The sequence below is a fragment of the Lissotriton helveticus genome, chromosome 1_1 (assembly GCF_964261635.1).
Source record: "Lissotriton helveticus chromosome 1_1, aLisHel1.1, whole genome shotgun sequence".
Lineage (NCBI taxonomy): Eukaryota > Metazoa > Chordata > Amphibia > Caudata > Salamandridae > Lissotriton > Lissotriton helveticus.
Window position 1 is genome coordinate 1392041587 of NC_136057.1, and position 14186 is coordinate 1392055772.

At 48.1% G+C, this 14186-nt stretch overlaps 1 protein-coding gene across 2 annotated transcripts in view; it reads left to right on the plus strand.

Annotated features, from left to right (window-relative positions):
• The window catches only part of EIF3D (eukaryotic translation initiation factor 3 subunit D), a 102710-nt gene that overhangs the window by 44130 nt on the left and 44394 nt on the right, over positions 1 to 14186 (plus strand). For both annotated transcript variants that reach the window (XM_078684161.1, XM_078684162.1), the window contains exon 9: positions 5294 to 5441. In XM_078684161.1, the coding sequence (XP_078540287.1) occupies positions 5294 to 5441 (148 nt within the window). The remainder of the gene's footprint in view (positions 1 to 5293; positions 5442 to 14186) is intronic.

The window sequence follows — 14186 nt, forward strand, 5'->3', positions numbered from 1 at the left end:
GATGGTCGGGGGGGCGATGGGGGGTGGGTGGAAGAGAGAGTCGCCGTGGCTGATCGCTCAAACAGGTAACTTTACCACAGGCCTGCAATCTCAGTTTCCAGGCTTGGGACTATGACAAACTATTTGGATTTTCTTGTTTGGGTTGGAGGGGGTGGGATGGGAGAGTTCGGGAACGCAGATTGGGGGTAGAGGGTGGGGGGGAGGTGGGTTGGGGAGAGTGGGAGGGAACCAGTGTGCCGACAAGGTCCGGGGCTCGTGGGAGCACCCAAAGGGGGCGGCTCTTGATCGCATTGGCAGTTACCTCACTTCACCGGCGATCTGACAGGGGCCACACTACGTGTCATCACTCTAAATGTAAAAGGGCTCAACAACCCTATCAAAAGGAGCGCGGTCCTCTCATATCTAGAAAACTCAGGTGCCGCTATATGTTTACTTCAAGAAACTCACCTCCTCACAAAAGATTGGCATAGGATGAGGTCCCGCGCATTCCCCCAGCAGTTCTCCTCCACTGCCGACAAAAAAGCGGGAGTTGCAATCCTTTTTGCCAAACACTTCCACGGACAGGTCGTGGAGATCAAAGGCAGACTTCTCGCCTACAACATAAGGGGGGGTGACAGACCCATGACAGTGGGATCCCTGTATGGCCCCAACCCAGGTCAGTAGCCCTTTCTTATCAATGCACTGTCGGAGACCTTGCACTCCCCGAAACACTTCTACTCATAGGGGGGACCTCAATCTAGTTGTGGAGAAGGAGAAAGACTGGTCTGGTCACTGCTTCGGCAGCAGAGAGGCACTCTCAACAAATTGGAGAGACAGGTTGACAGGGAGGAGGTTGGTGGACCTGTGGCGGTCTAAACACCCTGATATTTCACACTACACGTTCTACTCCCACGTGCACTACACACATACGCTAGACTAGACCACTTCATAGGTTCCGCAGAGTTGGTGTCTAATGTGGGGGAGGTGGACATTATCCCGGCCGCTATTTCAGATCACGACGCAGTGGAGATATTGATCAGGGTCCCGCGCACTAAGGCACCGCAAAGCCGCTGGAAACTGATGGAAACCCTCTTACACTGCAAAGAGATAGTCCAGCAGCTACAAAAACGCATCACATGACTATATTAAGCTTAATGATAGGCCGGACACTCCTGTGACAGCCATTTAGGGGGCGTTGAAAGCAGTGGTAAGAGGAGAACTGATGGCCATTTCGGCGGCAGAGGTTAAAGAACGCAAAGACAAAAGAGAATTATTGACTGCCAAGGTGACTGAGCTGGAGAGGGTACATAGTCGCACAGGGGGCTCCCAGAATATGGAAACCGCTGAAGACCACCAAGGCCTAGTTGGCAGGCCTAGACTCGGCTAGGGCCGAGTATGCAACACTTAGGCTTCGTCACTCATATTATGTGGGTGGGAACAAAACTGGGCGACTCCTCGAAGCGTGCTCTGAGCCAACGCTCCAAAATTACAGCCTTACACTATAGGCACGGGGAGAAGACACACGACGAGACACAGATCGCTTAGGCCTTCAGGGAGTACTATGCATCTCTCTATAGTGCAGATCCTATAATCAACAACAATGCGGAGGCCTACCTACAAGGCGCAGCCACCACGGCTCTCCACGCGGAAGGCGCAGCCTCACTTGAGGCACCTATTAGAATTGAAGAAGCGATTAGCGCAATAGCACGCCTCAAGCCCCTGAAGTCTCCCGGCCCGGACGGTTACTCCGTGGGTTTTTACAAAGTTTTTTGCCCCTTGGTCGTGCCGATTCTTACCAAACCTTTTAATTCGTTCCAGGTTCCATGCCTCCTGATATGTTGGAGGCCGACATCCTATTGCTACCTAAACCAGGTAAAGACCCCACCCAATGCGCTGCCTACCGGCCAATCTCCCTACTTAATCTCTACCTCAAACTCTTCAATGGGGTGCTCGCTTCAAGGCTTGGACTGCGTCTTCCGGGTATTATAGATCCAGATCAATCTGGCTTCATTCCCGGTAGGCAATGTAGTGACCATACTAAACGTATCCTCCACTTAATAAAAGACCCACTACAGACAGTCTGATTTGGTGCTCCTGTCCATGAGAAAGTGTTCGATAGAGTGGACTGGGGCTTCATAGAGAAGATCCTGGTGCACTTTGGCATTGAGGAATGCTTCAGAGCATGGGTCACAAGCTGCTACCACCGCCCACAGGCTCGGATTCGGACTAATGGTCTAGGCTCCAGCCCATTCGAAATCCAACTTGGCACTAGACAAGGGGCCCACTCTCGCCCCTCCTCTTCGCGCTCTGTCGAACCGCTGGCGCAGAGAGTGCGTGACAATCCGAACATAATTGGCACCACTTTCGGTGGGGAGCCCCACCTAATTAGCCTCTACGCCATCTTAGCAGTGCTTGACAACCCTGTGATCGGTGCCAGCCTTCTCAGATGAGGTGGAGGCCTTTGGCCGGGTGTCGGGCCTCAAGATGAACAAAGTTAAGTCGATGCTGTTACCACTCAGCAGCAATGCGCCGCACACGAGTCATCCTTGTATTCCGGGGGACTATTGGTCCAGACGCAACTTCCATACTTGGGTATTGTCCTTACCCCATCATCTGAGCAGACGGTGGCCCTAAACTACTCTAAAGTCACTTACCAACTCAAAGGAGATTTCGGGCGTTGGCAGAAACAGCAGCTGCTAGGGCGCATTGCAGCGGTAAAAATGTCAGCACTCCCCAAAATACCTTAAATCTTCCAAAATATTCCGGTGTCGCCCCCTGCGGGGATTATTAAGACTTTGCAAGAGGTGATGCAATACTTCGTTTGGGAAGGGAAGAGACCGTGAATGCGTAAGACCGTGGCCTTTCGTGGGCCGGACGAGTGTGGCCTGGGGATCCGAAACTTGCAGCAATACTTCCAGGCGGCACAACTGAGGTATCTTGTGGAATGGTTCAGACCTGAGTCAGAGAAGAGATGGCTCTTCCAAGACAGGGCAATAGCTCAGACCTCTCTCTGGAAAATACCCTTCCTCCTTCGGGCGCTCAGGCCTCGATACCTTCAAAATTCACCTAAAACCCACACCGTGCTGAATGTATGGTATTCGGTGGCAACCAAAAAAGGGCTCACGATGTTCCAGTCACCGCTAACGCCCTTGCTTGACAACCCTGACTTCCCGCCAGGCACAGACACGCACATATTCCCACAATGGCGGGGTACACGTTGTAGATCGGTGGGTCATCTTTTTGACCTAGAGGGATTCATACCACTTTCGTCACTCCCACAGCTTTGACATCGTCGCTCCGCAGCGCTTTCAATACTTTCAATTCCGACACTGGCTAACGTACCCCGATATTAGCCCCCTGGTTGGTAGGACAATGACTGGTTACTAAAGAATCAGATCACAAATTAATAACAGAAATTTACAAGATGCTTTCCCTGCCTTCTGAGACACAACACTCGGCCGGACAGTGGCGCTGGGAGGATGAAATGGGACGAACACTTACGACCCAGGAATGGCAATCTATATATTTCAAGGCTAATCACACAGCTAGAAACGCAGCAGGAAGAGAGACAGGAGTGAAACTGGCAACTTAATGGTACTTGACCCCAGTTAGATTACATAGAGGCAACCCATCCCACAGCTCGTCTTGTTGGAGAGGGTGTGTGAGGAGGGTACCCTGACTCACCTTCTGTGGGACTGTAGGGAGGTCACTGCCTACTGAAATTCTGTCCTCAACGACATAGACACTCACTTTGACGCGGAAATCCCACGTTTCCCCGCATTCACTGTCCTGGGGCTCCCGAACACTCACTTTCCCGCTGAAATCCCCCAAGGGACGGCAAATGGGTCTAGCAATGCAGGGAGCCACTCACCACATCCTGTCCTTGTGGGGAACAAACAGTCGACCCACACACACAGGTTGGTTACACAGACTCTGGTACACACTGGGCATGGAACGCATCCAAGCCACACTTACACTTACACAATCCATGGCTTCTTTACACACAGTCTGGCAGCCGATGTTATCGCTCTTCTTTATGGAATTCAATGAAATAACATGCCGTAAATACCTTCTCCTTTTACGTCTTACTGAGACGCAACATGCTGGTGGGTGGGGGGGGGTGTTTGGATGAGGGCGAGGGTTTTGTTTCTGTTCTTACAAAAGCCTTAAGTCCAGGGGCACCAGTCTGCCTTGTGGTGACCTACGAGACCACTTACCATATCTGAGGGCTCCCGATTTCAATGTTCAGATGAATTTTATACAAATGTCACAATCTGCCTTCAACGTACCCTTGTGGACCGCTACAAGTGAAGCAATGTATTTGTTCTTTTCTAAAATCAATAAAATAAATTGGAACAAAATAAGTAAAATACATCACGCTTACCGATCATGAAGAATGGCCAGTTGAATCTAGCTTGTTCTTTTTATTGCTCTCCCTGCAACTCCTCTATGGAGCGATCCGATTACACAAGGGGCTCTACTAGAGATGATAAAGTTGTCATTGTTGGCTGGGAGAAGCGTGCTGTATCGTTTCTTGTGCTGACATCAGCCCAGGACAGATCTTACAAATAGCTGGCTGAGAAATCTGTGCATCCTCTGCAGATACCAGTGACGTAAAGGTACAAAAGTTAAATGCATGCCTGCTACAGGTATTGACTGGTGATCTGTGCACGCTCAGTTCATTTTTTCACACATTTACTTTGTAATGTAATTAGCATTGCAAATGCATGATTTATAATTTGTAAGCATCATGCATTTGCAATACCGGTTACTAACAAAGTATGGACGTTTTCCAGTGTCTGTCAGATTGCAAGGTGACATGCATGGGAGTCTAAAGAGAGCAATGCATTATAAAGATGACACCAAGATTTCAAAATTACAGACAGATTGAATAATTTCCGCTGCTGTTGGGATGAGCATCAGGGTACTTGCAGGTGCACAAAGAACATGAGCCCTAACTGCCTTCCCTTCCGGACAGGTGTGGTGATGAATACTGTGTTCTTCTGAGAGTAGCACAAAGGAGTTAACCACTGCCAGGGTACGATTTCCAATCCCTCTGCACCCATCTCACTAACACCACAGGTAAAAATACATCTTGGTTCGTTTTTCTACTGTTCGAGGATTTGGGAGAAACTGGCTCATGCTCTGTTCTAGAGGAACTAATAAGTTAATAGGCATGTTTGTGAGTGATTCTGCATGCATGCCGCTTCCTTCAATGAGTCCCATCAGCCCTTTCACCTCCTTGGGCTTTGATCTACTTTCTTGCAAGTATTGCTGGTTTGTTCATCTCTTGTTCTTTTTTGCTTGCTTTAAGTTGGCCAAGACCCAGGGGAACGTTTTTGCTACCGATGCCATCCTGGCCACCCTCATGTGTTGCACCCGCTCTGTCAACTCATGGGACATCGTTGTGCAAAGAGTTGGTTCCAAGGTCTTTTTCGATAAGAGAGACAACTCTGACTTTGGTAAGTCCATGTGAGGCCTTTGTGCTGTGAACATTATCACTCAAAATTAGACTTTTACTGTTTTATCTGACCTTATCCTGGTGCCAAACAAAGTTTCTAACTGTAATGACAGAAACCTGTTATGCTGTTTAAATGTTCTTTTTGGGGTGCTTTTAGCCAGCTATGACCAGTACGAGCGACTTTTATGAACTACAGCGAAGGTAATTCTTGTGGCTGTTCATCCTACTTAGACATAGAGTATAGACACTAGCCATTTGAACCTTTCTTTATTTAATCCCCCAATGTTTGGCCATGTGCGTGCAGGCCAAACCGCTTTTTAGTGAGGCACGCCCAGGTATCTAAAAAAAGACTAACGTTTATACATTTGGTATTGTTGGCAAAAAAGTCTAAATGGTGGGTTGGAAGTCTAAATATGCTCCACTGTGTTCGACATGGAGATTACATTTAATTAGTTGATAGAAAAGGAATATGCAATGCGAAGAAAGATCTACAAGTGATGTAAGGTGGTGCGACTGTGATAAAACTTATGAAACTATATTGCAGGGACTCATCTGCTACATTGTATTGTAGGTGTACTTGTATAGCGCGGTCCTGTCGCCCGAAGGGCATCTGGCGCTTGAGATACGGTCAACAACACTTCCACTGCTCAAACATTCCTAGGGAAAAGATGCGTTTTTAGGGCTTTCCTAAACGGGAAGTAGTCCCTTTGACTTCTCAAAGGGAGTGGCAGGGAGTTCCAGAGTTTGGCCGCTGCGACACTAAACGAGCAGCCACCCATCCTTACTCTCTGGGACCTCGGAACCACAAGCAATTGTGCCGAAGAAGAGGAAGGGGCCGCGAGGCAGAGTACCAAGCGAACATATTCTGCAGTGGCACTGGGCCCTGTCGATGTACCGCCTTAAACACTAGGCACGCCGCTTTATACAATACACGCAAGTGCACCGGCAACCAGTGTAAGTCCCTTAAGGCTAAGGTGGAGGAGCTAAGGTTAGGGCGAGAGAGAGCCAGCTTAGCGGCCATGTTCTGCACCCGTTATAACTTCCCCAGCAGGTTTTTTGGGGCCTCCAGAAGCAGCGCGTTGCAGTAGTCTAAACGACTCAGTATGGTCCCGCGCACTACTTCCGGCCTGGCCTGTACAGGGAGAAGGGGCAAGACTTTACGCAGCATGCGTAACAGCATCATGCACGAGGAGATGGTCTTATAAACATGCATGTCCAGCTGTAAATTTGGGCCGAAAATCACCCCCAAGTTACGAGCTGACTCCGCGGCCGACACTGTCTCGGGGAAAGTAGAAGGCCAGAAGTTCCCCGGAAGTACCCGAGGAATCCGGTCCATGGAGCAATGAAGCACCTCGGTCTTTGTGCTGTTAAATTGCAAGGAATTGGCCCGAAGCCAATCCGCTGTAGCTGCCATGCAGCGATGGAATGTCTCCAGCGGGACCGCATTATTTCCTTCCAGGGAGAAGACCAGCTGGGTATCATCAGCATAATTAAAAGCCGAGATACCAAAAGATTTTATAAGCTGGACCAGAGGGCGGAGGTAAAGATTGAAAAGTATAGGGCTGATGGCCGAGCCCTGTGGGACCCCCTGCCCTACTTTCCGCAACTCCGATCGAAAAGGAGGAAGCGCGACCATCTGCTGCCGGTTGTTAAGGTAGGATACCAGCCAGTCTCTTGCCCCCTCTGTAACCCCGCACTCCTCCAGCCTCCTGATGAGGGTCCGATGGCAAACCGTATCGAACGCGGCCGACATGTCGAGCAGCACCAGAAAGGCTGCCCGACCACTATCGACACGCGAACGAAGATTGTCAAGTACGGTTACCAGTGCGGATTCTGTCACATGCGCTGGACGGAAACCAAACTGTGTCTCATCGAACCACCCGATTTCTTCCAAGAAACCTGAAAGGGAGCGGGTCACCAACTTTTCCACGATCTTAATAGGAAAAGGGAGCAAGGAGATCGGCCTATAGTTGGAAAGACAGGCGGGGTCCAGAGTCGGTTTCTTAAGCAGTGGTGACACGACTGCCAGCTTCCAGCACTCGGGAACTGTTGCCGAGTCCAAAGACTGGAGGCAGATGGAGTACAGAGGCTGGAAGAGTTCCGCCTGAAATGTCTTTCAGAATTTGGGTGGCAATGGATCAAGCGGAGAACCCGATGACACCGTTCGTGCCAGGCTGCAAAACTCCTCAAAGGAGGGAATGGGGAAGTGTCTTAGTTGGGGTCGACTGGACACAGCTTTCGAAGCTCCGAGGCTGGAGGCATGACCACTCGGCTGGAATCGACTGGGCGAAGTGTCCGGGGCTGCCCGGGCTGCCTGACTAGAGGCAGGCCTACTCAGCCGGGTTTGACTGGCCACGACGCCCGAAGCCTCCAAACCGAGGGCATGCCCACTCAGCAGGGGTCGACTGGAAGGAGTGTCTGGAGCTCCCAAACTAAGGGCTGGGTCACTCGGCTGGGGTCGACTGGGTGACCCGTCCGGAGCTCCCAAGCCGGAGTCCGAGACATCCGGCCGGGGTCGACTGGACAGGCTGGCCGGAGCTCCCAAGCCGAGAGCAGGAGGCACTGGGTTTTTTAAGCCTACCATGATAGCGATCTTCTCCTCAAAGGCACTCGCCAGGGAATCGCACAAGGCCTGCGACGCAGGGACAGTGTTGGCCACGCACACGGGGTGGGTCAAGTCCCTGACGATTTTAAACAGGGCTTGTGACTTGTTGGGCGCCTGGTTCAGGGTGGTTTCCAGAAAAGCAGCCTTAGCCAGCCTGATCTGCACCTTGTATTCCTGCAGTGCCAGCCTAAACGAAGCCCTCGCTGAGTCCGAGTACTGCTTCCTCCAGACTCTCTCGGCACGTTTGCAGCTCAACTTCAGCTGCCGCAGCTCCTCCGTGTACCAGGGACAAGCCCGGTTCAATCTACTTCGAGACTTACGGAGAGGCGCAACCTTGTCCAACGTATTCGTGATGGACCGGCACAAGGTGATATAACTTTCCTCCGCCGAATTACTCAGACAGAAATTATCTGGTAATAAGGTAGGCAGCGACGATGAGTTTAGAAGTCGAGACCAAGGTCTGCCCAATTTAGCCTGTCCGGCGCCGGCCTCCCCCGAGGAGTATTCCCCCAGGCAGAGAGAGAAGGCAACCAGTGAGTGGTCAGTCCAGTATTGACATAGGATATCATTGACCACTACTAGTTGTGCGTCTGCGAAGACCAGGTCCAAGGCATGACCTCTCCTGTGAGTAGCTGACCGGACCAGTTGTTGCAGCTGAATGTCGCTGAAAACTTGACAAAGTGTCGTAAACGCACTATCCAGCGGGCCACCCGGCCACAGATTGAAGTCCCCTAAGACCAGCAGACTTTGGCTGCCCTCTTCCTAGACCTCGGTGGTCAATATCTCTATGAAGCATAGCAGATGATACAGTAGTTTAATAACCCTGTCCTACAAATAAATTTGGTTGCGCTTGAATTTATAACTATAATTATGGTGAACTTTCTAGTCGCTGGAAGATGCCAGTTAAACATTAAGACTGAACCACCATTGGGGTCTAAAGAGATTAAGATGGTTGGACTACCATTGGGGTCTAAAGAGATTAAGATGGTTGGACTAATCAGTAGTGTATGGTTACATTATCTAGAATACTGCAGAAATGTGACAATGTTGCAGATGTGGTATTCAGTTCCGAAGTTTATAACTCATTTTGTAAATTATTCCGTTGGATGACCTGTCTTGCGTGTAAAAGCAATAAATACATTTTTTTTAAATCCTTGTGGATTTGTTCTGCTGTTGTTAAATTCCTAAGACCTGCCATGAGACACTGAAATGGGCTGTGCCTTCTGAGGCTAGTAAAATAAAAAGGGCGCACATTTTCCCTGTTGTCATGGTGGGAGTCCAGCGGTAATTACACAAGCAGTGCTAAGAATAAACATTAACAATTGACATTGCTAACCACTTCGCATTATTTTAATTGAGCCAAACTTTAGCCAATCAGAGACCATTCCCCTGAAGCACTACTCCTCTGCTGCATGTAGGTATGTGTGTATAGGGGAGGTGGGAGGGTCGCATATGAATCTATGAAAGATATGAATACTTAAAAAACACAGTGTGTGTACAGGTAAGTAACTTGTTTTTTCCCCAGTATTGAATCTTTCGCAGATTCACATGCTTAAATCGGAGCAGTCAGCAGTACCAAAGTAAAAAAAAAAATGCAGGTGTATAATAACCCCACCCTCATGCATAGAATGCTATAATCACAATAGTTTTTTTTAATAAACCTATCAAGATGGCAACGTAAACTGTATATAAATATTGCAAAAGCTGAGACTTAAACAATACAAAGGATTAACTATAGTAATCCTGTATAATAACAAAAGTTTTGTACCTTCCTGAAAAAGGCGTCGTAATTCTGCCTGCCCAACATAGGCATCCACCTTCCACGATGAGTCCAAACAATAATGCTTAGAGAACGTATGCTCATTCGCCCACGCTGTCGCTCTGCAAATGTCCTGAAGCGACACGCCTGCAAACAGGGCCGTGGACGCCATATTTCTTGTTGAATGTGCTGTAACCTTCGCCGACCGGGACCTTCCTCCTTTGTTGTGCCAAAAGGCAATCCCTACAGACACCCAACAACTATACTGCTTCTTGTTAGTGCGTATCCCTTTCTGGGTGGAGCAAAAAAGATAAGCTGATTGCCTAAAAGTCTTTGTCCTGTTAATATAGAATTTAATGCAACGTTTGACATCCAGAGAATGCAGAGATCTTTCCACTGTAGAGGAGGAGTTTTTAAAATATGTTGACCTCACAATTGGTTCAGTCAAGTGAAAGGAAGTTGAGACCTTCGGAATGAATTTGGGATTAGTTCTTAATATCATTTTCATCTTTGAGCTGCATGAATGTTTTTGTAACTGTAAAAGCTTGTATTTTACTGACTCTTCTTGCTGACGTGAGGGCCAAGACTAGGGCTATATTCCACAATACTTATGTTATATCGGTCTCATGGATAGGCTCTAATGAGCTGTGACTGGACAGTATTTAACTGCCAGGACACTGGAGGAGGTTTTACTGGAAGGCAAACTTGGAATAATCCTTTCATAAATTCCTTAATAGTCTAGTAGACCACAAAAAAAGTCACCTTTCTTTCTCGGAAATCTTGAAATTGCAGCCAAATGCACCTTTATTGAAGAATGTGCCAGGCCTGACTTCACTGGGTGAAAATGGCAATTGCTCTGGAGAAAGTTGAAAAGGGTGTCGGTTAAAAGTAAGATTTATTTGTCATAGTAGTGCGTGACTGCTCGATAATAGTTTTACACTCGAGTCGGATATTCAACAATCCAGACTCATTGTCGTGAGGAGCCAATCTGATGCATTGAGCGACTTTATTTGAGGACTTAAGATCTGACCGTTCAAGGAAAAGAAATACTCCTGTGGTTTGAATTGAATGTGTGGGCACATGGATAGGAGAAGAAGCTCTGTGTTACAATTTTGCCTCGGCCATGCTGGAGCTATGAGAAAGCAACTGCACGGTCCCTGCTTCCTCTTGTGAATAACTTTGGGGATGAGAGGAAAAGGTGGAAACACATAGCAAACACAGAAAATCATCCCTCCAGACCCTCACTGAGGAAATCTGCTTGCGTTTTTTTTGCATTTCTTGTTTAAAGAGTTGTAAACGGATCCAGATTTGGGGTACCCACTGTTTGAAGACTTGAAATAACTGCTTCGGATTAATTTTCCATTCTTGACACGGTTGCGAAATTCTGCTTCGAGAGTCGCCCATTCCTTGTCTACCCATGGGACATGTTCCTCTTGCAGAGTGCTGTTGTGGGTAAGTAATCATCTCCATGTTTGCTGGTCTCGAAGACCGAATTTATGACCTCGTTCCTCCTTGCTTGGCTTGATATGGCATGGTCGTTGTATTGTCTGTTGTCACCAAAATGGAGGAATTGCTAATTCTGGGTAGAAAGGATTGCAGGCCCAGGAAAATAGCCTTTAGGTCCAGAAGATTGATGTTTATTTTGGACTCTTGCTGTTCCTAAATGAGGGCTCCCCAACGGTCTAAGGAAGTGTCTGTTGTCATTACAAAGTGGGGGATGTGCTGTTAAGAATGACAGACCCTGAAATATATTCCCCCCCCCAACCCGCCATGAAATTGCTCATTTCATAGTTTGGGTGATGGTGACTGTCTATGAACGTACCCTGAATTGGTATTCATTGTGCGTTCAATTGTTCCTGGAATGGTCTCATATGCAGCCTGCAATGTGGGATCCATGGAATGCAAGAAGACATCACTCCCAACATTGACCAACGTCCACGCAGAAATGGACTCTTCTCTTGACAGGGAAGCTGTTATTTCCATTATTTGCTGAATTCTCTCTAGAGTTGGGAAAGCTTTGGAGACATTTGTATCCAGAATGGCTCCCAGAAACAACAAAGATTGGAATGGTATTGGGGGAAGTATTTTCTCATTTTAAACTTCAACAGCCAAAAACAGGTTACGGTAGATTTATTTATTTATTTATTTTTTTGCTAGTCCGAATATGGGATACTTGACTAACCAGTCGTCAAGATAAGGGAATACCTGGAGACTGTTGTTTCTAAACACCGCCCCAGGAGCCATGCATTCTGTGAACACCTTGGGAGCTGACCATATCCCAAACGGAAGGACTTTCAATTGGTATTGGCACCCCGCTACCTCAAACCTCAGGAACTGCCAATGTTTCACGTGAATGTGAAAGTACGCTTCTAAGAGGTTGACATGTCTTGAAATTCCTCCTGTTTATCAGCAGTAAAATCTCGTGTAGAGAGAGCATTCTGAAAGGTTGCTTATTTATGTACGTGTTCAGCAGCCTTAGATCCATAACGTGCCTCCGTTTTCCTGAGTTTTTCCTATTGCTACCTTTGAAAGTAGCTAACCTATTTACTGCTTTAACCGAGAGATTTTAATGCATTCTCTTGGTAGGAGGATGATTGAGGGGCTTTTGAACAAATTCCAGGGTGTGACCATGATATATTATGTCTTAATACCTGGGCCACTGGAATTATGCGGCAGGATATGGCTGAATTATGCAGCAGGGTTGAGTAAATTATGCTGCAACAAATGGCTAATTATGTGGCATAATGCAGCACATTTTTTAATGGTATTACTTCATTATTTTCCACTTTTTTACACTTAACACTGTCTGAGCATTGGGTGTACCTCATTAGCACCAGTTTAACATCCAAATGCATCAATAAGCTACAGAAACGCCAGTCAACCTTTTCAAAAGGCCTTCCCCTGCACTGTAACACTTGCCGCTGCATTTTTTGTAACCTTTGAATCGTTTGAGCTGGAAACTTTTTTTTTTATATAAATCTTCACATTATGCAGCAGATGGTGGATTGTTTGGCAAATATATAATTATGCGAAAATCGCCGCACAATTGCATAGTTCCAGTGGCCCTGGTCTAACACCCATTTGTCTGAAGAGATGCTCTTCCAATGATTGTAAGAGTTGGAGTGATTCTGGCTCATGGGTTTTTGTTGCTTCCTGGGCTCCCAGTTCTCCCCTCCTGTCCTCCCTGGTGCTGCCCTCTTGTTGGCTGCTTTGAATAGAAGAAAGTTGAGGACTCCCTGTATTGTGCTGTTGGACAGAGTATGAGACCGATATCCCTGCTGAGAATAGGGTTGATAACTATAAGATTGGTAGTAAGCTCTTGAGAAAAAAATTCTCCTCCGCCTTCACGAAAGAACTGAAAACTTCTTTACTGCCACGTCCCCATGGAACGTGGAGTGTTGGTATCTATTTTATGGCTTGTAGAGCATCATCTACATAATTTCCAAATACATTTTCACCATCGAACAGCATATCTGAACTTCCAGGCGGAGGGATGTTGCTTTTTACCATCTCTGCCTGGGTAACACAGCCGCACCTGCCATATGCTTAAATGCTGTGGAGGATATACCCATAACTGTGTCGATTTCAGAGGAAGCCCTTTCATCTTCTTGCAGTGTGCTATCTAGCCTCTTTCTTTTGTTTTCTGACAAAAATTCAATGAATGCCTATAACTCCGACCACATGTCTATCGTAGCGTCCCAGCTCACTTGAAGCTCTAATAGATGTGGATGCCAATCCCAAAAAACGCTTACCGATGTTATCATGTCATCTTTTTTCTTTATCTGGTGGTGCTGAACATGGGGAAGGGTTTCTGGAGCACCTCTGGGCTGCCTGCATGATTACAGAATCAGAGCGAGTATGACCTTTAAGTCAAGGAGCTGAAGTATCCGGAGCTTTATATTTTAGGTCTCGCTGGTACTACATCCGAAGGATGCGTCCAGCTGGAGACTTCATGTTGCCCGTCTCGGGGGAAGGAGGGACAAGAGGGTACCACGCGCTTTTCTTGTCCTGGATTTCACTGCGTGCACGCGCACCCACACTCGCGCATGCGCACATCACAGCCACACGCATACACAGCCACACGCACCCCCCCCCCCCCCCCCCCCCCCGGTCGCCGCACCGACACACACACCAGCGCACCTACACACACACACACACACGCACGCACACATACAAAGACCCCCCCGCCGCCACCCCACTCACCGGCTGCGCAGGATTTCTCTTCTCTGGGGCGGCGGTAGCGGGGCTCTCCCGATCCCTGGGAGCCCCGCCCGACAGCGCCTCTGTTCACCCGGTCCCCCATCTCGGGACCGGGACTCAAGGTCGGCCACGGGGCTCTCCCTAGCTCACGGGAGCCGCGGGAGGACTCGGCCTCTTTGCTC